This window comes from Lacerta agilis, chromosome 4, assembly GCF_009819535.1.
Source record: "Lacerta agilis isolate rLacAgi1 chromosome 4, rLacAgi1.pri, whole genome shotgun sequence".
Taxonomy (NCBI): Eukaryota; Metazoa; Chordata; class Lepidosauria; order Squamata; family Lacertidae; genus Lacerta; species Lacerta agilis.
The window spans coordinates 44,650,000-44,677,863 of record NC_046315.1 but is presented as its reverse complement, the minus strand read 5'-3'; the positions used below and the strand labels follow the sequence as shown (position 1 = coordinate 44,677,863).

The 27,864-nt window shown below is 40.9% G+C and overlaps 1 protein-coding gene across 3 annotated transcripts in view; it reads left to right on the top strand.

The window, feature by feature from the left end:
* Positions 1-4,613, top strand: part of SAMSN1 (SAM domain, SH3 domain and nuclear localization signals 1) — a 66,630-nt gene extending 62,017 nt beyond the window's left edge. For all 3 annotated transcript variants that reach the window (XM_033146849.1, XM_033146846.1, XM_033146847.1), the window contains 2 exons: positions 72-222; positions 4,392-4,613. In XM_033146849.1, the coding sequence (XP_033002740.1) occupies positions 72-222; positions 4,392-4,591 (351 nt within the window). In that variant the 3' untranslated portion in view covers positions 4,592-4,613. The remainder of the gene's footprint in view (positions 1-71; positions 223-4,391) is intronic.
* Positions 4,614-27,864: the final 23,251 nt, after the last annotated feature.

Sequence of the window (27,864 nt, the reverse complement as noted above, 5' to 3'; positions counted from 1 at the left end):
CTTCAGCAATACAACCAAGAGAGAAAAAACTGTCAATGGAGAAAATAACAGAAGTATGTTGTTTTTTTCAGGACTACTCATCAACCCTCTTACTAAATGGCTATGAGACTCTGGAAGATTTGAAAGATCTAAAAGAGAGCCATTTAATTGAACTTAATATTGAAAACCCAGAAGACAGAACAAGATTACTGTCGGCTATTGAGAATCTGCAGGACTATGAAAGTATGTCTGAAGTTTCCATTTGGTATTATATATCGTCACTTTTATGTGTAAACCTCCATGTTCCCCACCCCACCCCACCCCAAAAAAACTATGATGTGATGGTGGAATCTAATACAGTAGTAGCCAACATGGTTGAATTTCAGCTCTTATCAACCCCAGCCAGTATGGCCAATAGTCAAGGCTAATTGGAGTTTTTTTCTGGCAACATCTGGAAGGCAGAAATGGCTGAACCCCTGGTCTAATGCACTACCATAGGTGTGCCTTTAAAAGTAACCACCAGTCTGCCAACACTCAGCTTCATGGGATGACCCTGAGTTTTAGCAGTATAAGGAGGGAGTAGAAAAACTCCCGATTAATAGGGACTGAACTGTCAGTAATTGATCAAGCTAGAAAGTGTGCAGTCAAACTGACCCCAAACCACCTGACCACCTTTTTGGTCATACAGAGGTAGAAGCTCCATAGGGCCAGGGCCATGTATGTCTTCATGATGTCAGACGGAGGAATCTCTGAAGTAACTCCCTCTACCCTTAGAGAGGGAGATCTAATGCTGCCAAAAGGCCTTTTGATGCTCTTGCAGAGGCTATAGGACTGCAGGGCCCACAATCTGACTTGTAGTTTTAAAGAAGCTCTTAGCAAGACATTCTGCACTTAGCTTAATGCATGTATAAGGAACACTTTAATAAAGAAACTTGAAGCGGGTCTCAATGGCAAATTGATCTTTCCTATAGTAGCGTTCCCCCCCCAATGTAGATTGGTAATGTGGAAGATAAGAAAAACCTGTAAAAGTATGCAATGGGATATATTAGGTCATCCAGTCAAGTAATTATAATGAAAGAACGGCAGCCAACATGATCCTGGGGTTAACTCTTAGCAGAGTAACTAATTCGGCATGACCTTGGCAATACCATTGTGTTTAAGTCAACCCGAGTGGAAAATTGGGTTGAAAAAGCTGAACATCATTGTTGTAACTAAATATTGCATCTGAAATCAACTTTCCAAGGTCAATATTTTTTTCTTAAATAGGCATGACTCTGTCTAGTATAAATGATTTCCTAATTAAAATTGATTATCTGTACTGCTTAGAAGTGAGATGCATAATTACCCAATTGTACAAGAGAATCTAGATTCTGACCACAGAAATTACACTAAAGTGACAAAAATATAAGCATCACCTACAAACAGAAATGATCTTTTGTTGAAACTGTATGGGAAAATTTCACTTTTTTTAAAAAAAAAAAGCTTGTCTTCCTTTAACAAAGATCCATAGCACTGTGGCTCCTCTTTTGAAGGTTTAGATGGATGACTCACATAGGGGCCAAATATGACATGTGAGTTTTTTCATTTTCCCAAAATTTAGACAATTGGCCTTCCATTAGTTTGATTCTACAGGAAATAAATTACATCAGCAATAACTTTAATTTTCCTAAAATAAATTCCAAAGAAGACTGACCCTGATCTTGTGAACAGGGTTTGTACTGATAGAAATCCATTTTGAATCCCTTCCATGTGAAGCCATGGTAAATTCAGTCAAGCTCCCCACCCTCAACTGATGACTTCACACTGCCTGAGCAACTCTGCAGCTGTTCTTATAGCTAAAATATGTCTACTTTATTGTTAGAGTTTTATTACCAATAAAGAGAATTGAATTGTATGATGAAATGAACTTCCAGCCCTCAGACCACTTTCTTGAGAACTGAACTGACCCCAAGAATACAGCAACTGATCATCCCTGAACTAGAACATCACCCAGGGTCTTTATAACAATTGTGTTTTGGGTAATAAGGGCCCTTTACATTTCAAACCCATCACCTGCACAGTTTTCACAGCGAGGAATCAAAATGATTGTTGTGACTCACCACTGAAATAATTGCAGGGCACAACTCTTGGGATTCTAAGAAAGTGGCCCATGGACTACATGCCTGGATTTTCTGCACATAGAAAACTAGCATATCACTATGCTAGAATCCATATCCCTTATGTGCTAGATTATGTGTCTAGGAGCCTTTATACTTGAGGGAAAAATTAAGCATGCAATCACTCATCTACGGAGTGTGGGTTGTATCCCAGCAGAGCTACAACATATCTCTATTTAGATCTGATGATCAGTTCTAAATGGACCCGAGGTTCAACTGAAGAACAAATCTAGAGTTTCACCCAAGTCAGGAGATGTCAAACTCATGCATACAGCAATTATTCTCCAAACAAAGATCCTTTCAACTGCAATTTTCTTTATGAAGCAAGCCATATTGTCACAACTTCCACTGCAGTGATCTAGACACCTGTACATTTGCAAAGGCAGGTTCCAAGGGCAAAACAAGGGCAAAAATGGAGATAATGAATATTTATAGCATAGCTCTTGTCAGTGTGTATGCATCAGCCTTATATTTCTTCAATATCCATAGCCTAATCCTACAGACTAAAGTAGTATCAGACTATACATGTCAAAATGATGCATATCATAGACTGTGCTAACCCTATCTTAGACAACTCTGACTGAAAGCCATTTATCTTTTATGAAACTGCTATGCTTTAGGAAAATTACATGACTTCTAGTAGCTGATAAGATAGCATGTTCCGCTGATTCTGCAACATTTAATAGTAGCCCTTAAAAAAATCTCTATCCTGGGCCTTTAACTAATATTTAACAGATTAAAACCAACATCTGCCTTAAGTGGTACAATGCTTCAAATCAAAACTTGTGCATTGAGTCATGAAGCAAGCTTGCTACTTTTGAAATTAGAAGATTGAAGATTGGCATATGCTACAATTTTCTGGTCTTTGGAGTTGTAGTCCTTTGGTATAGTAAGGTCTCAGCTTAGTTAGGGTCCCAGCAGTGGCCTGAAGGGACAGCTAATGCACTCCTGCTGGGACTGGGAGGAGTCTCCTTCACATTTGGCCAACAACCCCTTGATAGGACAGTTTGCATGGAGCAGAGGCAGCTCACTTACACCTCTTCCTAAGGGGCTTTTCTGGCCCATAGGTGCTACAGTGTTGGCAATTCCTCCTTCCAAATAGGGCAAAGGATGAATTTAGCTGCTGCATAGGTTGATCCAAAGCTGATCTTTTGGAGTAGGGTGTTTTGGTTCTAGTGGTTCTACCATTGGTAACCAGAAGGACAGACTATTGCAATGCATTATCTGTTGAGCTACCCATGAGGTTCGTTCAGAAGCTGCAACTGGCTTACAATTTTGCAGCTTTGTTGTTATCAGGCATAGGCTATGGACACCTATATGAACACCTGTGTTGAAGATCACCTTACTCCTTATATCTCTGCCTGTTCTTTGCATTCTGCCATTGAGGCACGTCTGACAGGGCTTGGCAGTGTTCGACTGTCCTCAACAAGGAATTGGGAATTTAGCGTAGTGACACTGGTGTTATATAGAACTCTCTCCGTAATGAAATTAAAGTTTGAAATCAAACTGGTTGCCATCTGTAATGAAGTGTTTTTTAGGCAACAACATATAAATTGGTTATTTATTGTAAAAAATTATCTACTGCTTTTATAACTTCCTTGTAGGACGAGCCATTCTGCATTTCTGTTTCCTTCCATTTTGTATTTTGCTTTGATTCTATTTGTCATGTTGTTTTGGTTTTGAGATTCGTACACTCCATTTCTGAATAGGTCTGTGACATAGAAATGACTAAATAAATTTAGTGGAAGAAATCGGCCCTTCGCTTCTCTTTCCCCAACAAATGATGGTGCCCCTGCTGTTCCTGGAGCAGTGTTTTTTTCATCTTTTGGGGAAACAAATGCAACACTGGTTTTCACATATGATTCTTCCTATAGGATTCGGATGCTACGAAAGCATGCCATTTTTGGTAATGATTTTTTTTTTTTTTTCATTTTAAATCCCGCCTTCCTTCCCCAGAGTTCAGGGTTATGAGCAGAGTTCAACTCATGTTGTCCTTGCATCAATCCCACGAGGTGTTTTAGGCTGAAAGATAGTGACAGGAGCCAAGGTCATACAGTGAACTCCATGGCTGAATTGGGATTTGCATCCAGGCCTCCCCAATTCTAACTGCTACCCCACAATGGCTTTCTGTGATATGAATGGAAATTGGCTTGTACGTTGTCTGATGCCCTTCCTGCAGGTCGAACCAAAGCAGCCACATAACTATCAATCTTTGACTCAAAGGGATTTTTATAGCATATTGTTTCAATTTTACAGATGAACAAGACCAAGAAGCAGAGCAAGTGCCACAGACCTTAAGCCCTGACCTCAGCTTTAACAAGTCACAGTTAAATGACTGTCCAAGAGACTCTGGTTGCTACATCTCACCAGAAAATTCAGATAACAGCAAAGAAGACCTAGATACAGAGAACCTGTCTGACATGGTGCGGGCAATCACCATCACTGAATCAAACTGAAAACGGCTCGCATTTCCAGTGTGATGACTCACAGTGAATTTGCCACTTCAGCAAATGCATGGAACTGATCTTGTTAGTCTGGGCATGCAATAATTGACAGTACCATGCATTATCAATGAACGTTAAGACTGGACAAGCCATTTGATTTCCATATTTTAAAAAACTGCAAGAACAAATATGTCTGTTGAATCTTCTATATGTTTGAGCAATTGCATATGTTTGAGCAATTGCATTTTTTATTTGTACAGTAAACTACTTTTCTATCATGTGAGAGTAACTAGATAATGGTTTATAGTTCCAAGATTGTTCATTTCCAAAAAAAAATCTAAATATTGTAAATAGTGTATGTAATTGCTATTTTGCAAGTTATCTTATTCTTTGTATCTAATTATACTTCCTCCACCAAAACCACCAAAACGCCACTGTGATTAAAATGTAGCCAGGCAAATATTTAAATATGAATTTTTCTTGGCTTAATTTCAGTAATGCAATGCAGAGTTAACTCTAATCATCACTTAAAATGATTTAGATTGTCATAAAGTAAAAGAATGTTAATATACATAGAAATTAGACTGTTTAAAATCGCACTGGGTTGTGTCTTCCAAATACTTTATGCATGTGCTCCTTTTTATAAAGGGTTTACTTATTCCTTTTGTTGTTTTCTTTGTAAACAAGTGAAAGGAGAGTTATTAGAAGCAAATGATTTTCTTTTTCTTAATTCTCTATTTCAAACCCTTCTTCAATGTGCTTAATATAAACATAGACATTCAGAAATTTCTATTTATTAGTGAACAGTCAATTACAGGTTGAAAAATGAGTATATAACATTGTCTGTCCCTCAGAGAACTATCATGTCTGCATGTATCTTGCAATGCAGTTCTTCCATTCTCTTCTTAAAAGTACTCTCCTTGAAAAATAAACCAATATCACTGAGTCCATTTATCGGTAATTGTTAACGTTTACATTTCTACGCCTATTACTTATACTAAATATTTTGCAGAACATTTTATTCTGTATGATAACAACATAGACAACATAAAACAACATATAAGAACATATTCCATATTATAACAACATATCAACATAGAAGCTCACACTTCACAATATAACCCCCGTTTTTAAAATACATAGTTTTAGTTACAAATTGGAATTTATTTAATTTGTAAGGTGCAAAGCAAAACCTACTAAAGATGGGTGAAAAATATGGTATTCTGATCTAAAAATGGTTCAGTGAACCTTTATTGTTCATCAGTCTGTAGAATATCAACCCCCACTGCAACTTCTAGAATCCATTCTGGACTCCAGAGGCCCACTAGTGGACTCTGCTAATGAACTTGCCAGAAGCTGGCAGGTTCTGGCTTTATCAGGTGCTTCCATGTTGGCATGGAATGTGTTCTTTTCTATGGTTCTCTAATATTTGGAAACCTGGAACCAATTTGTGGTAGAAGTATGCAGATGCCTTTCATACAACTGTTGTCTTTGCAACAAACTCTGTTTGGAATAACTAGTGTGAATTGCCCCATGTAGATGATTGCAAGTTTCCAAATATTAAAGCAATAGCCAAGGGTAACTAATTTTGTACTCTGAGTAGACCCACTGAATTTAATGAATATGTCCACATTAAGTCCATTGATCTCAGTGGGTCTACTTTGAGTAAAATGTAGTCGACTGCTACCCGTAATAAAGAATTAATACCTGGTTAGTATTACCTGAAAGAAGTAGAACTTGGTTAACAAGGTGCTAACTTCCAAGCTAAGACCCCCACAAAGTGAATTCTGTATTAGAGCAGGATGTGAGATATAGGACTGCACAAATTACTCACAATATTTTCAGGTGCACACCAGGCAAGGAACAGAGGCTGTGGATCCAGGCATAGGCAAACTCAGCCCTCCAGATGTTTTGGGACTACAACTCTCATCATCCCTGACCACTGGTCCTGCTAGCTAGGGATGATGGGAATTGTAGTCCCAAAACATCTGGAAGGCCGAGTTTGTCTATGCCTTCTGTGATTGAAAGGTGCACAGTTGTCACATCCCTGCACCTCCTTCCCCAAGCGGCATCGCAAGGCTCAGATATGGGGAGGATGGCATGAGAAGGGCACAACTGCCATTCCGCTTGGGGCGGGTGTCGCTCCAGTGGCAGAGAGGGCTGGGCATGAGCGATGGGCTCCGTTTGCTCTCCACCCCTCACCCTGCCCCCGGCATGTGTGTGCACGCATGTGTGGGCACACACACAGCCGCCCCAGGCAGCATGGAAACACACTCCACTACTGGAACTAGTGGTTAGCAAAATCCACTTTCCCCCAACATCCCAATGCCCTGGTCACTCACCATCCCCTGCTGTACACTGTCATTCTATTCTGGCCACTTGCAATATTTTGGTGGGACCAGACTGGTATTGGAAAGCAGACATATATGCTGCTATAAAGGATGTGGGTAGAAAGCCATTGTCACACTAGGACCTGGGAGAACATGATTCAAATCCCCCCTCGGCCATGAAGGTCACTAACCTACTTCACAAGGTTGTGGTGGAGATTAAATAAGGAAGGACAGAGCCATGTTTGCCACCTTGAGCTCCTTAGAGAAAAAAAGGTGGGATATAAATGCAATAAATAAAATAAATAAAAACTTTGAAATAATTATAGTCTAAACCAGGAGGACTTAGCTTGTGCAAATAGATCCAGCACCCAAAGCATTAAAATGATCAGGGGAAGAAAAGTGCTTTCTTGTTGTGGAAGTGACAAAGAGTTTTGATATTAAAAGCCAAAACAGCCAGCAGTTCTCAAAAGTTATGTTCAGCATTTAAAATTCTACATGAATTGATTAGCTCCACACTGTACAGTACCTTATAATTTCAAACAAAAGCCTAGGTACTACTCATCCAATTAAAACCTACTCAACTGAAAATCCTATTTATCAGAAACAAATGTTTGTCCTATCTATACCGTCAACAATCTATTCACATGAGCGGCTAGCAATAAACAACAGAAAGCTGCACAATGAATGTCAATTAATGCAATTTGCTTTTCAAATAAACTTGCTCTCTATGTGCACAGCAGTAAGTACTGTCCTGTGTAACCATTATATAAAGGTCAATTAACTTCAATTCTAGTTAACGTGCTTATACTAAAATAAACTCAGCAGAGAACCTTTTTTTTTTTTCATTCTGTGCCACTTGGTACACAAATAAGTTGAAAACACTTTTCTCCCAGAATACCCCATGTTTCATGTCATAGATCATTCTGAAACGCACACAAGTCTTTGGTATCTACTGAGTGCACTTTTCTGTAACTTTAACGTAAGATTTCATTATCTGGCACATCATATAAGCATGTCAGGAAAGCAGAGGTCTGCAGTGTGTTGGCATACAAAGACTTTAAGACATGCACCTCAATCCAAGACAATGTCAACACCTTCCTAGAAGTTGAAATCTTTCCTAAAGGTAGCCTCAATGCTTTCAAGATTGCAAATGGGTTTTATCTTTGGCCTCAGAATGTCAGCATTTATAGCAAAAGTCAATCAAGTGCTTCCTTTGCTTAATCAGGAGGAATATTTGCCATGTAATGGGCAGCTTTGGAAGCCCTTGTGTGGAATTATGCAAGCAGCACTAATTGAAAGGCCCATCAGTGGTTTAGAAATAATTGAAGCAAAAGCAATTGGTTGAAGTCAGGAGTATTGGTCTGGGAAGGGAGAGAACCCTATCCTCGCCAAAAAAGAAAAGGGAAAAGGGGGGAAAGGGAAATTGTAAAGGCAGGTAATTTGAAAGAGCATTTGGTCTGACTGCTGTGTCATCATTAGCTTTTCAGCTGAATCTTTGTTTCTTTAGATCAGCAGTTTCGAAATGTTTTTTCCCCTACAGTGAACCACAGAATTTTATTTTATATTGATCAAGAAACACATGACCAGCTTCTGTAGACTTCTTTCAGCATCTGGTGTGCCCTTGCCACGGCCAAAGTAATGGTGACCTGGCAACTCACTTCCAATCTTCCTTTGGTGGGTACAAAATTTATTATCTGGGATAGTATTAGAGTCAGCTCATACAGTCATTTTGTAATTCAGTGAAGTCAACCCAAGTCATCTTTTCCAATACTTGGCACACTAGCCTAGCCTTGAAAATGTTCTAACATAACTCAAGACCTCTTCACTAATTTTCTGAATGAAGGGTCAATGTGGATAGAAAGTGGGTCTGTGGGATGTACATTTACCTCCCCACCCCCAAGAGGTCACAAGGTTCCTCTGGCCCCTCCCAGGTGGAGGAATAACTTCTGGAGTGAAATGCCTTTTCTGTCAACGTAGCCTCCCTGAACAATTTGGAACAGTGCATATTTAAACTATAGAATTCACTATGACAAGATGTAGTGGCAGCCATCAACTTGGATGGCTCTAAAGGGGGACAGACAACTTGATCAAGAATGGGTCTATTGGTGACTACTAGTCATGGTGGATATGTTCTACTTCCACTGTTGGAGGCAGTATTGCTGCAAATCACAAGTGAGAAGAGTGCTTCTGTGATCATGTCCCATTTACAGGTTTCTCATAGGCATCTGGTTGGCCCATGTGAGAACAAGATGCTGGACTAGATGGGTCTTTGATCTTATCCTGCAGGGCTCTTTGCTGTTATTAAAATGACTAGGGAGTTACATTTTTATATGTGTTAGAAGATCACCAAATGTTTATTATTAAGTTTTAGTATCTTAAACTTACATAACACGTCATGTACCCGAAATAAGTCCCAAAGTGACTTTACAAGACAATAAAATACAGAAATACAATTGAAAATCCATTAAAACAGTGCAATACAAAACTGGTTTACTACAGAGAAAGCCTCTGTAAAAGAATATCCAGATGGGTTGACTTAGCTATGTAAAAATAAGCATGAGAGCAAGACTTCAAAATCAGCATGTTTTTATAAACACCTGCAGTGTCTTATATAAACCCTGACACAGAATCATTTTCAAAGAAATCAGTGAAACTGATTCAGGTCAGTGCTTGGTTTCTTTTGTTTGTTTTAAAAGTATTTTAGTTGCTGATCTGATATTTCTGAAAACAAATATAATTCAATGTGGCAGTTGGCATCTTTTTTTTTTAATAAATCACAAATTCCAGATTACTAGGAGTTAGGAATCCCAAAAGCCTCAATATAATTTTGAAGTACTTCCAAATGGCCAGCAAAGGACAGGTGAGGGCACATACCTAATGAATTCCTACAAATACATAACCGGGGTTTTAAAAATATAAACTATTGTGGGTTATTCCAAGACAAATCAGCAAGCTCTGGGGAACTCTGGAGTTAAGGGGAAGTTCAGCTGAATCAATCCACTGCAAGACCCATTCAGACAAATTAAACCAATATAATTTCAGAGTTCAGAGCTTGCAACTTGGCATTGCTCTCCATTCTTCTTGACAGGGCAAAGCACTATGGCCCTTCATTTTTATTAATCACTATGCATGTGTATTTTAAATACTATTTGCTGTGCCTAACTATTTAAACCAAGGACTATCCCCCCAAAAGCAATGTCTGGGTAGACTGCATTCTTTTGAACAATGCGGTCCTTGTTTTATCAAACCACCAATATACAGACTTTTGTCAGTTTACCTCGCAAGAAAAATCTTGGCTAATTCAACATACAAATGTAATCATACGTCAGCTAATCATCTGATCTACTGAAACCTCAAGTGATTTTTCAAAGTCTGTGGTTTTTAAACAATATTGTATTATGGACATTTTATTTATTTTCTGTAAACCCACACACAGCTTCATTGTGGTCCATAGACCCAAAATAAACGTACAACAATAATAAATATCAACAGTTATTGAGGTGTAAAATCGGCCATGCTAGCCAACAGAGGAGCTTTCACCTGTACATACAGATTTCTGATTTTTACTGCCTCTGGGAGGAATTTTGCTACAGCCAGTGTAATAGTATCAAATTCTATATTTATTTTTTGATTAAGTGATCTAAACAACTTGCTAAATAAATAAGCAAATAATATGGCTGAACAAGATAAGCAATTATTTTCTAAATTAATCTGTAGTAGAATCATGGAATCATAGAAGTGTAGAGTTGGCATGGAACATAAGGGTCATCTAGTCCACCTCTGGCAATGCAGGAATCTTTTCCCCCCAGCATGATGTGTATGTGAAAAGAGCCATACCTACATTAAAACAACCTTGGCTGGGGGTGGGGGAAAGGTTCACTTCTCGGATCAGCTTTTTTCTTATTCAGAGCTTTCCAAGATGGTCCATCCAAGATGGTCCTGTCTCAAACAGCAATTGTCTAACCTTAAGTTCTCATAGCCTAGTCAGCAGGTTTGACCAAAACTTCAAATAGTCCTTTTGCTATGTGAACCCTTTCCTGTCCCAACCTCATTATTCTACAACAATATCAAATGTAGACCCAGATGTCTATTTGCATCAGCTTCTGCACACAGAGGTGGTTTGCATGCACTGTTAAGCCAAACCATGACTTTGTGCATATGGACAAGCATGGCAGATTCTGGAAAGAAGATTGTGGCTGCTGGTTTGGTTTAAGTTCTGCTGCTGTGAGCTAAGCTATGGTTCAGCTTAACATGTTGTCTGAACCCAAGCTCATGGTCTGTCTCCTCCAGACAAACCATGAGCTGTAGAGCCAAGGATGAACCTTGGTTAAAGCTCATGTCAGCTTAAGGGTAACAGTTCTGCTGAATCAGGGCAACAATGTAAAATGGTTGCAATGGGATTTGCTCAGAACCTTTTCTTGATTTCACAAAGATTACTAGTACTGTATACTGTGTATACTAGTACTGTGTTAGAGATCCTTAAGTGTTAGCTATCTTTTCCTACAAAAAGCATTAAATAAGATTTCTTATTAACTGGCAAAAACAGCAGTGAGACAGCTCAGTGGACCACTTGAGAGCCTTTTCAGAGAAGTTAGTATGATTAATAACTCATGTCTTATATTTTGATAAGGCTTCAAGAAATATGCCATCTGAGGCAGCCAGTTTGGATTTAGGCAATACCTCCTACAAAGCATCTTGAACATCATCAGGGTCTTGTGGAACAACATTTTGATTAGCTAAGTGAAAATGAATCACAAGTGTTGGCATACAGTAATGCTACAGTTTTTATTCAAGGAATGATCAATTGGTTGCAGAGTTGATGAAACATTAAAGCAGGAAGATCAATGGAAGACATTATATCCTTATAAGACTCTGAGATCCTCTGCTCAAGGCCTTAAAGGTTCCACCATCCTCATCAGACACGGATCATAATTACAAAGATATGGTAATTGGGGACATTAAATCAAGCACACAAGCAAGATCTGCTGTCACAGCAGGAACTCCTTCACTGAGAGCTGGCAAATATTTTCTCTCTCTCCCACTATTGGCACAGCAGGATCATCAGCCAGCCACTGGCACAGTGGCTGGCCCCATTTTCAATCTGTTGTAGCTACACCCTGTTGAAGTAATTCAGTTAATTGCAGGCATCAATCTTCAGAGAAATCTTTTGCTCTGCTTGTTGTAAGAGATATAAGAAGACAATGAAACAATGTAGCAGCACACACAAGACTCTGGAAATTGAGCCAGAAGTCCGCACTGGGGAGGAAAAATCTTCCGTAATAGTAAAACACCTTAGAATTCAATCCTAGGCGTGTTGATTGCTTACAAGGGCTTTACCACCAATGCAAGGATTCTGTGCTGAGGATGAACCTATATAAGCAAGATATCAATTTATGAATATAACAAATGTTCTTTATTTACAGTACTTTTACATAACATGCAATTCAGTTCCACAAATTCTCTATTATTCTCCCTGTCCCGCAGATTTGTTTAACTTCCTTCCTCATTGCACTATAGCAGCTGCAGCGCAGTGTGTGTCTTCCAAGCAGCACAGAAGCAAACAAACAGAAAGCAAGAGCCCTCTGGTTCCAAGCCCTCCTCCAGTTTAAGATTTAAACTCTTAGTGATTAGACAAAGTGATTAGACATTCCCAAGTGATGAAAGCCAAGTCAGAGACTGGCTAACAGGAGATTGGCTCTGGGAATATCAATCTGGAACTAAGGTCTCAATTATGTATGCTAAATGAGATAGCAGTTGGAAGATGTTTAACATCTTGAACTGCTTTAGCACCTACATGGAACCACTAAGTGAGGTCAGCTAGAGGTTTGGACTGAGGTGTCACCAGTATGTGGATGACACATAACTCTATGTTCCATCTACTGGTACTAATCTCAGGGAAGCAGCTGAAATCCTGAAGTAGTGTCTTGAGGCAGTTCTGGGATAAATGAGGCCAAACAGATTAGACTGGAAAAAACTGCTAATCTGGATTGGTTTCTTTCAAGTGGAATTTAAAGGCATTTAGGAAGTTTGTGGCCTGTCCTTCTGCTCTTCTTTTTAGTGAGGAGAGTTGAGTCTGCCCTTTTATATACATTTTATGGATGAGGATTGGCGGCTCTTCTTTTATTCATGCTTTTATTTTGGATTTTAGTGTTTATTTTTGCATTGTGCATTGCTTTGTGCCACTTCTGTGAATAAAGCAAATGATGATGATGATAATAGCTGTTGTTCTTTTTTTTTTGAAGATAATACAGGTTTGATAGATTGTAGTTCCTGCTATTTGGTTTTTAAGAATTGTTTTCAACTTAATTGTTTTTAATTGGTGTTCTGTGTTGTTGTTGTTGTTGTTGTTGTTGTTGTTGTTGTTGTTGTGCCCCATCCATCTGGCTGGGTTTCCCCAGCCACTCTGGGTGACTGTATGTGTTTTAAGCCACGTTATGAAGGTTCTCTCAAGGTGAACTATATATAAAATAAAATTATCACCACAGAATCAACCTGGTGACGAATAACCTCATATGCACAACCTCATATTACCTAGTAACCCACTGGGCATTCCAAGAGCAGATAGAATCAATGGTTAGATGGTTGCTTTTTTCTTAAAGTAAGTTGGAATGATTATACCCACTGATAAAGAGAAAAAATAGATAAAATGAATAAGGGCCAACAGTACAATACGACAGTGGTTTGCCTTAATAGTAATATCACATGTTAAAAACAAACAAACAAACAAACAAGGGAGGTAATTATTCTGCTGTATTTGGCACTGAGCCTGTACAGCTTGGAATGGACTTTGGCTTTTTGTATTTGACTTGGCACCAGCAGGCCTCATTTGGAGAGCTGCATGCCATGTGGGGCACCACATTTTAGAGGAGAGAGAGAAAAGCTGAAGAGAGTTCAGATGAGAGCAACAGAAATGATGATGGAGTCAGTAAATAACAGCTCTGAAGGAAGCTTAAGGGACTCGAGCCTCATCATTCGAAGGGGAAAGAAGACAGAAGGGAGGCATTATCGTCTTCAAATATGCAAAGTGCTGTTACACCAAGACATGGACCAATTATTCTCATTAGTGCACAAGCACTAAGCAAGTTGTAATGTCCTTAAGATGCAACAAGGAAAATGTTTAATTGTATTAGGAGAAAGAACTGAGAACTGTCAGAAACAGGAAGTGTTGAAGCCATTCAGCACCCAACTCTCTTCTACTGGAGATACAGAATGAGAAGGCTGTACAGGTCACACCCAAATATGCAGCTTTAGAATAGAGGGTGACTGTTCAATAAAAATGCTAGAAGTTTGGTTTCAACTTCAGTTTCCTTCCATGCTGTGATGGGCTCTTCTCAGTCTGGAAAAGGGTAGTCTTTCCCACTCTTTTTGGCACAAATCTTCAAAGAGAACCCAGAACCCACAATATCTTATCTGTGAGGCTGGACCAGCACAAGTAAGGACCCTCAAAGCATTTTGCCTGACAGTTCCTTGACAGTCCTTTTGATTCCCTCTTTCAAACCCAGGAAATTCATTGTGCCTCTGAGGCTGGCAGATGCAGATGAGGAGCTATGTTTCATCTGGCAAGTCACAAGAAAGGTCTGCAAAGCTCAGAAAGACCAATGGTTAAGTTTCAAAATGGGAAGGAGGTAAAGTGGCATCTAAGGAGTTGCTTATATAGCTCAGTTGGTAGAACAGGAGTCTCTTAATCTAAGGGTTGTGGGTTTGGGCCCCATGTTGGACAAGATTCCTGCACTGCAAGAGGTTGAACTAGATAACCTTTGTGGTCCTTCCAGCTCTACAATTCTGATTCTATAAGACGGGGTGGGAAACCTCCACCCCACAGGTCTAATAAAGCCCTCCAGGCATCTCCATCCAACCCTCAGAATTTTCTCCAGCCCACACCCCTCACCAACCCTGCTCTGTTCTTTCCTCAAGCCCTCAGCTGGTGGGGTGAAGTTGCAGCAATAGCCTTCTAGCAGTGACATCACTGCCACTTCCTAGAATGGGCAAGGTAGGGACTGTGCAGGCACACCAGTACACCTAATACAGCACTCCCACCCAGTATTCTATGTGACCTTCCATGGGATCCTGATTTACATATAGCACTCATTTTGCAACCAACAGTTGCCTCAGGTGGTAAAATGTCTTGAGCAGAGATGGGATACTCCCAGCATCTGTCACTGGGCCAACCCAACTTGGGACCTATTAGGTTGAAAGCAGTCCCCCTATGCCTGACAATCCTTGTTTTTTGTTTCAGACTTTCAGTCAAATGCAGGATGTCAATCAAGCCCTTGGGACTGCCAGATTTATGTACTGTACTAGATTAGCACTGGAATGAATGTGACTTACTAGGACTCAGCTTGTCTTCTGTATCAGGCCCAGCTGTCTGCTGACGGTCAGGAGTAAGCTGTGCACAGAGGTGGTTTAGGTTGCTAAAGACTGGAAAGGAGGCACAGAGGGCTTGCCCTTGTCAAGCAGTGGCCTCCTAACATAGGGTGCTAAGCTTGCAAGGCAAGGGGAATGGCTCCATGTTGGGTACTGTTGCTGGCAGGACTATGTACCTGTCTCAGACCTTCTGCTTATAAGATTTTTTTTAATAAAAAAAATGGAGGTCTTGAGAATTTATTCACAGGTGGAAATGCATATACACTGCACAGAGTAAGTGACTTGTCCACAAGGGCACAAGCAATCTTTTACATATTGGAGTCAATGGTAAATATTCCTTGCCTTGCTGGAAGGTGATTACTCCAGAAAGATAATTGGCATTGACCCTTTCAAAGCACTTTTTACATGAGTTGGTAGTAGTTCTAAGATCGACGCATGGGCTGACAAAAGAACCAAGATGCCAGAATTCCTACTTCTCTGGGGTGGAGGGTGGGGAGAGAGCGAGAGAGAGACCAGCTTCTCTTTGCAAGCACAAGATTATTAAAGCCAGCTTGGCAGAAAAAGCAAATCCCAAGGAAAGGTGCCAAAGTTGGAGAGAACTGTGACGTTCTTTCGTAGCTATAGCAATAATTTTGCAAACGACTAATAATAAAGAGTCAATAATCAGAAAGATGTTCTCTGAAGTGAACACTACTAAATTACTTCAGGGAGGAAATCAATTATCTCCAAGGTAGCTGCAGCTCCCCAGCTCAATATCCAAATTTATGATAGCCGCTGCAGCTACAGAATGCTGAAATTCAAAACCTTTCAGCAAGGAAGTCACTGCGGTTTCTCGGGAAAACTGACAACTCTCCTGCATTACAGAAATATTTTTGACAACATTCTTTACTATATATTTTTTTTGTAACCTGCAGCACTATCGACATAAAATACATGTACAATGGCTAGATTAGCCATTCTCAACCTTTAATCTGTCATAGCCAATGTGGTGCCCTCCAGCTGTGGTTGGACTCCAACTCCCATCAGTCCCAGCTAGCATACCTATTTGTTATGGATGGTGGGAGCTGGTAGTCCCACAAATATTTGGAGGACAGCATACTGGCTACCCCTGCAGCATATTCACTGAATGCTCCCTCCTTAAAACCATCAGTTACAAAATTGAGAACAAAGAGCACTCTAGACAAAACAACTTATATATTTGATATATATCTACATTACACAGTGTATGTAGCAGTGAGAATGGCTACACACACACACACCACCTTTCTTCCATTATGGAGCCCAAGGCAGTGTACAAGTGGTAGTCAGGCAGTCATTAACCAAGCTCAGACCTGCTTGATAAAGTGGCAAGACCACAACCTGGGAGTCATCCACCATTTTTATAGAAATGTTGCTTAAATAAGGTGACATATATTGGAGTTTATACTGGAAACGCATAAGTGCTTTTATATATATATATATATATATATATATATATATATATATATATATAGAGAGAGAGAGAGAGAGAGAGAGAGAGAGAGAGAGAGAGAGAGAGTTGCCCACCTCTACTTTATTTTATAGACTCTTTCATGTACTAATCTGCTGGATATTGCCTCTTGCTTTCAGGATTACTAAACTATTATTCCAATGAAAATTTCACTCCCTGGCTGTCCCTTTTCTTTATAATTGCAGTTAATGTGGAGCGCTTATGTACTATATCAATTTAATATCTGATATGGCCTCTGTCAAGGTATTACATCCTGCACTTACTGGGTGATGGACTCTAGCCTAATAGGGCTTTTCTGTCTCTAACTACCCTGATTCAGTGTCCATTTTGCTATTCAAATGGAACAGTGTCTGCTGAGATGGAAAACTAGAAAGCAATACTTAGATGGAATAATTTAAATTTAACAGCAGTTTAAAAGCATTTGTTTTAAATTGCAATAATAACAGAGGGAAAACACATATGGAACAGCTGATTCATTTGTGACGAATACATCATCCAGAAAGTCTAATATTTTGCACAGACAGCATACAAATCAATTGCAATATCTTTGACCGTCTTTATGTTGTGAGTGTTTAGATTGGAATGAACCTGCTAGGTAAAGCTGTACAGTTAGGTGAAGACACATGTCACACTGAAAGAGGACTCCATGGCAGTCAAAGAACGAAGAAACAGCAAGATCCAAAGTGGACTCATCTCAAAAAGAAATAGGGAAAGGGGTTAAGTACACATTGCAGGCAAATACATGTGACTGAACCCCAACACCATTTTGAAAAATGGAAAGCCACTTCAGAAGAGTGAAGAAATGGAAGGGGGCATTTCTCCTTCTACATTGTTCTCCATCTACGGATACACTGTCCCAAACCACATCCCAAACCATAGCGGAGTGTGGACGGACAGTTAGGTACCTGGGCTGTGTCTGTGTTTTCTCCTAACAGCACATGAGCTAGTAGTATTGGAAGGAGAGGGATAATTTTGAATAAGGAAATGTGAGGACAGGAAATATTTCCACTCATCTACCAGCTACATAGCCCAATCTGATTTGTACTCTCCGCTTGGTGACTGCTTTTATCTTAAAGAAACAGAGTGTGTTAAATTTAAATGATTTTTTAAATTAAGTATTTTATTTAATAAGATTAAAAAATTAATGATACAATAAAATCCATGGATTTATGTCAGCATCACAACCAGTTCAAGAGCATACATTGACATAAAAAGCCCAGTCAACTTGGGTCCCAAATATTTGAAGGAGCACCTCTTCCCATATAGAACTGCCCAACTGCTGACATCTGCATGGGACGTCATGCTGACAGTTCTGTTGTCCTCTGTTCATGGGGCAGCAGTGCATGAAAGGGCCTTACCTGTGGTGGCTCCTAGGTTGTGAAATGCCCTCTCCTCTGAGGTGTACATGGCCATATAATTTTATACATTTCAGTGTCAGATCAAGCCACAAATTTTTGCACAGGTGTTTAGCGGTGGAAAGGGACATGGGTGGTGCTGTGGGTTAAACCACAGAGCCTAGGGCTTGCCGATCAGAAGGTCGGCGATTCGAATCCCCACGACAGGGTGAGCTCCCATTGGTCAGTGCCTGCTCCTGCCAACCTAGCAGTTCGAAAGCACAAAGTGCAAGTAGATAAATAGGTACTGCTCCGGCAGGAAGGTAAACGGTGTTTCCATGCACTGCTCTGGTTCGCCAGAAGCAACTTAGTCATGCTGGCCACATGACCTGGAAGCTGTACACCGACTCCCTTGGCCAGTAAAGTGAGATGAGCACCGCAACCCCAGAGTCGTCCGTGACTGGACCTAATGGTCAGGGGTCCCTTTACCTTTACCTTAGCAGAGGAAGATGAGATGAGACTATCCCTGCCATTTAATATTTATGTAGTACGTGGTTTAATGGTATTGAGCTGTGTGTAACCCACAAGGCAAAGGGTTACAGCAAAGGGCTATAAATGAAGTTGACTGCAGTGGGGGAAAGTAGCTGTTAATGAAAATGACTAGATTGGAGGGCAGAAAATGTCTGAGGGTGGGAACAAACCCACTAGGAAAATGCTAACGGAGTGTGGTGTCAAGAAACAGGACAGATGTGACTCATTTAGGAAAACTGTAGGCTTTGCTCCCCTTCATGGATCACTGCCTTGTCGTGGCGAAGGGGCTTGAATTACTCAGGGAAGCTATGGACAGGTCAAGATGGACAGGTCATAGTAGAGAGTTTGGACCAAACGTGATCCACCTGGAGTAGGAACTGGCAAGCCACTCCAGTATCCCTGCCAAAAAAACTCCATGGACAAAGACAACAGGCATATAAAAGATATGACGCTGGAAGATGAGCCCCTCAGGTCGGAAGGCGTCCAACATGCTACTGGGGAAGAGCGGAGGACAAGTACAAGTAGATCCAGAGCTGATGAAGCGGCTGAGCCTAAGCCGAAAGGACGCTCAGTTGCTGATATGCCTGGAAGCGAAAGGAAAGTCCAATGCTGTAAAGAAAAGTATTGCATAGGAACCTGGAATGTAAGAACCATGAACCTTGGAAAGCTGGATGTGGTAAAAAATGAGATGGCAAGAATAAACATTGACATCCTAGGCATCAGTGAACTAAAATGGACAGGAATGGGCGAATTCAGTTCGGATGACTATCATATCTACTACTGTGGGCAGGAATCCCGTAAAAGAAATGGAGTGGCCCTCATAGTCAACAAAAGAGTGGCGAAAGCTGTACTGGGATGCAATTTCAAAAATGATAGAATGATCTCGATACGAATCCAAGGCAGACCTTTTAACATCACAGTAATCCAAGTTTATGCACCAACTACCAGTGCTGAAGAAACTGAAATTGATCAATTCTATGAAGACTTACAACACCTTATAGAAATGACATCAAATAAGGATGTTCTTCTCATTATAGGGGATTGGAATGCTAAAGTAGGGAGTCAAGAGATAAAAGGAACAACTGGCAAGTTTGGCCTTGGAGTTCAAAATGAAGCAGGGCAAAGGCTAATAGAGTTCTGTCAAGAGAACAAGCTGGTCATCACAAACACTCTTTTCCAACAACACAAGAGACGACTCTACACATGGACATCACCAGATGGGCAACATCGAAATCAGATTGATTATATTCTCTGCAGCCAAAGATGGAGAAGCTCTATACACTCAGCAAAAACAAGACCTGGAGCTGACTGTGGCTCAGATCACCAGCTTCTTATAGCAAAATTCCAGCTTAAACTGAAGAAAGTAGGAAAAACCACGGGGCCAGTAAGATACAATCTAAATCAAATTCCTTATGAATACACAGTTGAAGTGAAGAACAGGTTTAAGGATTTAGATTTGGTGGATAGAGTGCCTGAAGAACTATGGATGGAGGCTCGTAACATTATACAGGAGACAGCAACGAAAACCATCCCAATGAAAAAGAAATGCAAGAAAGCAAAGTGGCTGTCCAATGAGGCCTTACAAATAGCGGGGGAGAGAAGGCAAGCAAAATGCGAGGGAGATCGTGAAAGATACAGGAAATTGAATGCAGATTTCCAAAGAATAGCAAGGAGAGACAAGAGGGCCTTTCTAAACGAGCAATGCAAAGAAATAGAGGAAAATAACAGAATGGGAAAAACCAGAGACTTGTTCAAGAAAATTGGAGATATGAAAGGAAGATTTCGTACAAAGATTACCACAATTAAGGACAAAAGAGGAAAGGACCTAACAGAAGCAGAAGACATCAAGAAGAGGTGGCAAGAATACACAGAGGAATTATACCAGAAAGATATGGAGGTCTCATACACCCCAGGTAATGTGGTTGCTGACCTTGAGCCAGACATCCTGGAGAGTGAAGTCAAATGGGCCTTAGAAAGCCTCGCTAACAACAAGGCCAGTGGAAGTGATGATATTCCAGCTGAACTATTTAAAATTTTAAAGGTGATGCTGTTAAGGTGCTACACTCAATATGCCAGCAAGTTTGGAAAACTCAGCAGTGGCCAGAGGATTGGAGAAGATCCGTCTACATCCCAATCCCAAAGGAGGGCAGTGCCAAAGAATGCTCCAACTACCACACAATTGCACTCATTTCACACGCTAGCAAGGTTATGCTTAAAATTCTACAAGGCAGGCTTAAGCAGTATGTGGACCGAGAACTCCCAGAAGTGCAAGCTGGATTTCGAAGGGGCAGAGGAACCAGAGACCAAATTGCAAACATGCGCTGGATTATAGAGAAAGCTAGAGAGTTCCAGAAAAACATCTACTTCTGCTTCATTGACTACGCAAAAGCATTTGACTGTGTCAACCACAGCAAACTATGGCAAGTTCTTAAAGAAATGGGAGTGCCGGATCACCTCATTTGTCTCCTGAGAAATCTCTATGTGGGACAAGAAGCTACAGTTAGAACTGGATATGGAACAACTAATTGGTTCAAAATTGGGAAAGGAGTACGACAAGGCTGTATATTGTCCCCCTGCTTATTTAATTTATATGCAGAATTCATCATGCGAAAGGCTGGACTGGATGAATCCCAAACCGGAATTAAGATTGCCGGAAAAAATATCAACAACCTCAGATATGCTGATGATACTGCCTTGATGGCAGAAAGTGAGGAGGAATTAAAGAACCTTTTAATGAGGGTGAAAGAGGCGAGCGCAAAATATGGTCTGAAGCTCAACATCAAAAAAACTAAGATCATGGCCACTGGTCCCATCACCTCCTGGCAAATAGAAGGGGAAGAAACGGAGGCAGTGAGAGATTTCACTTTCTTGGGTTCCATGATCACTGCAGATGGTGACAGCAGTCACGAAATTAGAAGACGCCTGCTTCTTGGGAGAAAAGCAATGACAAACCTAGACAGCATCTTAAAAAGCAGAGACATCACCTTGCCGACAAAGGTCCGTATAGTTAAAGCTATGGTTTTCCCAGTAGTAATGTACGGAAGTGAGAGCTGGACCATAAAGAAGGCTGATCGCCGAAGAATTGATGCTTTTGAATTATGGTGCTGGAGGAGACTCTTGAGAGTCCCATGGACTGCAAGAAGATCAAACCTATCCATTCTCAAAGAAATCAGCCCTGAGTGCTCACTAGAAGGACAGATCCTGAAGTTGAGGCTCCAGTACTTTGGCCACCTCATGAGAAGAGAAGACTCCCTAGAAAAGACCCTGATGTTGGGAAAGATGGAGGGCACAAGGAGAAGGGGACGACAGAGGATGAGATGGTTGGACAGTGTTCTCGAAGCTACTAACATGAGTTTGGCCAAACTGCGAGAGGCAGTGAAGGATAGGCGTGCCTGGCGTGCTCTGGTCCATGGGGTCACGAAGAGTCGGACACGACTGAACGACTGAACAACAACAACAACAACAGTAGGCTTTGCTGATAAGCTGTAGCAGTTAGTTGGCAACAATCAAAATATAGTCATACCTCATGTTATGTCCGCTTCATGTTATGTTTTTTCAGGTTGTGTCCCACAGCCACCCACAAGTACCGGAAAGGGTTATTTCTGGGTTTTGCCGCTCACACATGCGCTGTAGCCACATATAGTGCCACGCACATGCGCAGATATGGCGTTTCAGATTGCGGGCTTTTCACGTTGCGAACGGGACTCCGGAAGGGAGGTACCACTGTATAGTAGAAATTATAGACTGGCCAAAATTTGGTCAATCACATGTTTGTCCTGGCATTTATTGAGAAGGCAGCTTGAAGAGTAAAAGTTCAGGTGTAAAAGAGCTTCAGAGACAGGAGGACTATAGGACAGGGCAGTAAGGGAGCTTTACATTATAAAACTATGTTTCCTGTACGTGCCTATAGTTAAAGCTATGGTGTTCCCAGCAGTGATGTATGGAAGTGAGAGCTGGACCATAAAGAAGGCTGATCACCGGAGAATTGATGCTTTTGAATTATGGTGCTGGAGGAGACTCTTGAGAGTCCCATGGACTGCAAGAAGATCAAACCTATCCATTCTGAAGCAAATCAGCCCTGAGTGCTCACTGGAAGGACAGATCCTGAAGCTGAGACTGCAACACTTTGGCCACCTCATGAGAAGAGAAGACTCCCTGGAAAAGACCCTGGTGTTGGGAAAGATTGAGGGCACTAGGAGAAGGGGACGACAGAGGATGAGATGGTTGGACAGTGTTCTCGAAGTGGGAGGCAGTGGAAGACAGGAGTGCCTGGCGTGCTCTGGTCCATGGGGTCACAAAGGGTAGGACACAACTAAACGACCAAATAACAAATTAGGGAACTGGAAACTGCAGCTGATAAATGCTGTAAAAATTTCAGTAAGTGTAAGTTCCCTTGATGCATAGTTATTCAGAGGCATAGCGGAGGATCTCTCTAACAAAGAGAGACACACACTAAATGGCATATACTGTACAATGAACCAAGAATTGGTACAGAGAATGGTGAATTACATAAAGAGCTAAGATGCAACCCAATGGGCCTATAAACTCTGGCCAGGCAGAACAAAGGCAGAGAGCCTTGCTGGATATTTTTATTGTTCTGCAGTTTGTGCAGTAAAGAGTTGCTTCTATTTTTACAGCTAGATCATGTTCAAGAGAGGTGTACAGCCTCTCTGCAAGGAATGCAGGTTTACAGTATCTGCTTTCAACAAACTTTTTCTCCAGGCAAAACAGACACTTGCTACTCACATGACAGCATACGGGGGAGTGATGCTGAGAAAATGAGACAAGTCGTGGGTAACATTTTTGCTTTTCTTGTAAGAATAATCTGACTAATGTCGGAATGATTCCATCAGTATTGTCAGAAATAGCTCTAAGAACCCTCCAGGTATGTTGAAAGTCTTAGCAGAGGCTACAGCTAAAGCAAACTGGATGCCAAATGACTAGAGATTTCTGGAAAGATATAAAGCAATAGCACTAAGGACCTTGACTTATGCTGATGAGTTGGAAGTTTTCACTTTACTAATTACAATGAGGTCTACTGGAGCTGGACTTTCTGCACCTTCACAAATTGTCTTCCACAGTGTCTAATAGTTTCTACGTGACCATACCTAGAGAATGATAAAAAATTGATTGGGTTTTTAACAATTCCAACGGGGCATTATCCCTTATTAATCATTAGCTCACTATGCATTGATTAACTATATCCTACTGTAAAATAATGATGGATGTTCACATACTAATGACACCTCTCACCTCTGCCTGAAAGTCACAGAGGTTGTGATTGTGAGCCACAGGCAAATAACTTTTCTGTTGCTTAAACTCTGCACAGTGCCTAGAATAAACATTAAGCAGCAAACAATAAATAAAATGAGGGCTGAACATAATGAAACATGTTGTCTCTAAACTATGCCAAAGGCAAACTATTCCTGTATATTATGATGTTTGTTAAGAGTAGCTGCAACTTCTAATAGACAGGATAGTTTGCTGTTCAATAGTAGCTCTGTCTTAGCATTAAGAATAGTCGAATTCTATTTCTATCAACATTAGGCACAATATTAACCACCTGAAGCTTATGAATGCAATCCAGAGATGGTTTCACATGCCTAACTTCTCCCCGCCACCCGGTGTGGTCATAGTTGCCTACTTTAGAGAACAATGACAATCCCACCCCGTTAACGCTCACAGGATTTGAACATAAACATGGCTATTTGTAAGTAACCCACTATGTTTATGCCCGTAGCCCTCCTGGCTTTGTACCTGTTTTTTGTTAAGTGGGAATACAGCTACAACAACTCTGGTTCCTTGCCTGGAACCTAGTATCTGCCAAAAAGAAAATTCAGTATGAACCAACAAGGGAGGGACCTATTATTTCTTATTTGGGCAAACTAATTCAATTGGTTTTTGGTTTGTGCATCAGACATTGTCTTGTGTATTATTATTATTATTATTATTATTATTATTATTATTATTATTATTATTATTATTATTATTATACCTCCCTTCACCCAAAGATCTCAGGACAGTTCACAACCAGTTCACAGGGCACTTATTTGTGAAATGAAGTGGTACATAGTTGTCACATGTCAGCAGTGGGTTGGGCAAGAGGTAAAAGTGTATAGAGCAATGAACACAACTCTTAACTTTGTATAGCAGTCAACGTTCCAACCATGCAAAAAGAAGTTTCTACACAATACCATCCACCTCCACCCTCTCAACCAAAGATGCAGTCACAGTTTTTAGGTAAAAGCAGCCAGGTAAAAGTAGTCACAGAGGGCATGGGCACATGGCCTGGGCAGAGTCCCGAGAGGGGGGCCTGGAGGACCATATTTAGCCCCTGGGCCTGAAGTTCCCCACTCAGTTTAAAGAGACATGTGTGCACACAGAGCTATTGCCATGATTGTCAAAAGACTTCTAAGTTGTTGTCTTTTAATGGTTTCTTACTCTTATATAAGGGGGGGCGCAGGTGGCGCTGTGGGTTAAACCACAGAGTCTAGGGCTTGCCGATCAGAAGGTCAGCGGTTTGAATCCCCGCGACGGGGTGAGCTCCCGTTCCTCAGTCCCTGCTTCTGCCAACCTAGCAGTTCGAAAGCACATCAAAGTGCAAGTAGATAAATAGGTACCGCTCCGGCGGGAAGGTAAACGGTGTTTCCATGCGCTGCTCTGGTTCGCCAGAAGCAGCTTAGTCATGCTCGCCACATGATCTGGAAGCTGTCTGTGGACAAATGCTGGCTCCCTCGGCCAGTAAAGCGAGATGAGCGCCACAATCTCAGAGTCATGCCCGACTGGACCTAATGGTCAGGGGTCCCTTTACTTTTACCTTTACTCTTATATAAGCTGCCTTATACCAGTCAGGCCATTGGTCTACCTAGCACTGGCTCATAGGATTTTGCTGATAAGCTGGTAATTCTGTGCTTAAGATCTCTATGGAATTCACAGATAATGACTTTCACCAGTAATAAATAGTCCTGCTTCTTATTACAACGGAAACATAAAAAAATTTCTTACACAAAAATCTTCTGATGCAGAGGGCAGGCTGTGGCTGTTGTCTGCGTATCTTCAGATGCTCAAGAAAGATTGCATTCCACTCTGCAGCTAGAAGCCATGTCTGGAAATATCCTAAAATATTCAGCATCTATTAAGTAGGTCAGAGCATCTATCATTTAGAGCTCATCATGAGACACCAATCAACTTCCCATCTCCTTGCTTTTAAGCTGTACATGCCAACACAACTCAAGGTTAATATTAATACACTATAGGGAGAGCAGGGAAACTGGTCGCTACATATGAGCCTTGAAGCTGCCCACTTTACTTTTTTTTGGGGGGGGGGAGTCTTTGATGATGGGGAGAGAAACTTAAAGGAGACTACAGGTGAGCTCTGTAGCTGGTGCCTCTCTTCCTGGACACCAAGACAGAAATTCACACCCAGGCAAAAGCACATTGAGGATGGACATCTCTCTACATCCAAAGTACCTACTGTGGGGAAGAGCAGGGAAGGAGGAGGAAGAGACCAACTGCTGGGCTGCTGGAGGAATAGCTGACCACCACCACATGTCTCTCTCTTGAGCAGGTTTGGGGAATCTATGGCCCTCCAAATTGCTGGACTACAATTCCCATCATTCCTGACAATGATCACACTGGCTGGGAATGATGGGACTTGGGAGTCCACCAACATTTGGAGGACCACAGGTGGCCCATAACTGTCCGTGAAGAACCAGTTGTCATAGTGAAACAGTGCCTATTCCCTGCCTTTGTCTCTCCTATGAGATGTTGACTGCTCACTGCTGGGGGCCTCTGGCATAGCAAGCTGCCACAACTACCTTTCAAATCAGCCCTCTGATCCATGAAGATGCAATTTAGCCTCACCACAACTCTTTCTAAACAGTGGAGCAAGAAGAAAAATGAGTTTTGAATGTGGGTAGGGGGGTCTTTCCTTTAAGTGAAAAGGAGAATATTTAATTCTGTCTCTTCCTTAAGAGCAACCCAACCCTCACCATATGCATGCAACATTTCTGCCAAGTTGAAATACTATTATAACACTGGTTGCTGAATGCATCAGGATTGTTTTAAAAAAGAAACCTGAAAGCATCCACCATTGCATAAATTGAATTTAGACACAAGATTCACAACATATGGTTTTGACTGCACTTGTGAAGGACCTACTGTCTTCATGCAATATTCACCCTGAAAATAACCACTGTGGCGAACATGACGTTAACGTCGTGACTGTAAATGTGAAAATGAAAGAATGGATTTCATTGTCAGCTTCCAGAATGATTTCATAGGAAGGTTCAGTGAATTTGTTAGACCTAGAGAATTAAATATAATAGGCAGAAAATGATGAGGCTTCTTTATGATTTATGCATCTGCAAAAATTTGGATAAAGATTACCAAAGGTTAATATGCTCTCTATGAATCTGAAACACTTCAAAACTGTCCTATAAAATCCGCATCTCCAGCAATATTCTGACACCTAGTGGGAAATGAGTATAACTGCTTATACAGTACTGTATAGCTTTTCTGCCTTATACTTTTTTCTCTGCACTTAATGTATGCCCACCAATGTCACACATCCAAAGAAGTGAATTCTAGTCCACAAAATATGATACAATAAATATGTAAGTCTTTAAGGGGCCACAAAATTCTTTGTTGCTTCTGGTTCCTAAGACAGTCAGAATAGTATGCCTTTGTCCATTGTTTGACAGCTGATTTCGTATGTTAGAAAGGAGAAAAAAATAAATTGGGCTGGGGTTACCCTCTCCAAAAAGGTGAGGAAAAAATTGTGTGGCTGAAAATGCAAGATGGCTACTCCCAGAGAGTAATTTTCAACACAATTTCTCCTTTGGAAGCTCCCGGAGGGTGGTTTTGTATCTAAAAAGATGTGCTTGTCAATCTGTTTTTGTCAACATAAAGCATTTCATTGACATGTAAAGACTGCTATGATGTAAAACTCAATTTAATACTTATATTTGGTCTGGGCAGCCTTAAAAACAGTGATTATTAGAGCACCAGGCTAGAATTTGGGAGACCAGGATTCGAATCCCCACTCAGCCATGAAACCCACCGGGTAACACCTTTAGCAGTTTGGATATAAAGCTGGGATATAAATGCAATAAATAAATAAAAACACAGAGCTAGGCTTTTCAACTTGTCAGGGAATCCTGCTGCTACCAGGGCTCCAAATCACATGGAAGAGGCTACCTGTTATGTATTGAAGTTCTTACCCTAGGCCACTAGGGG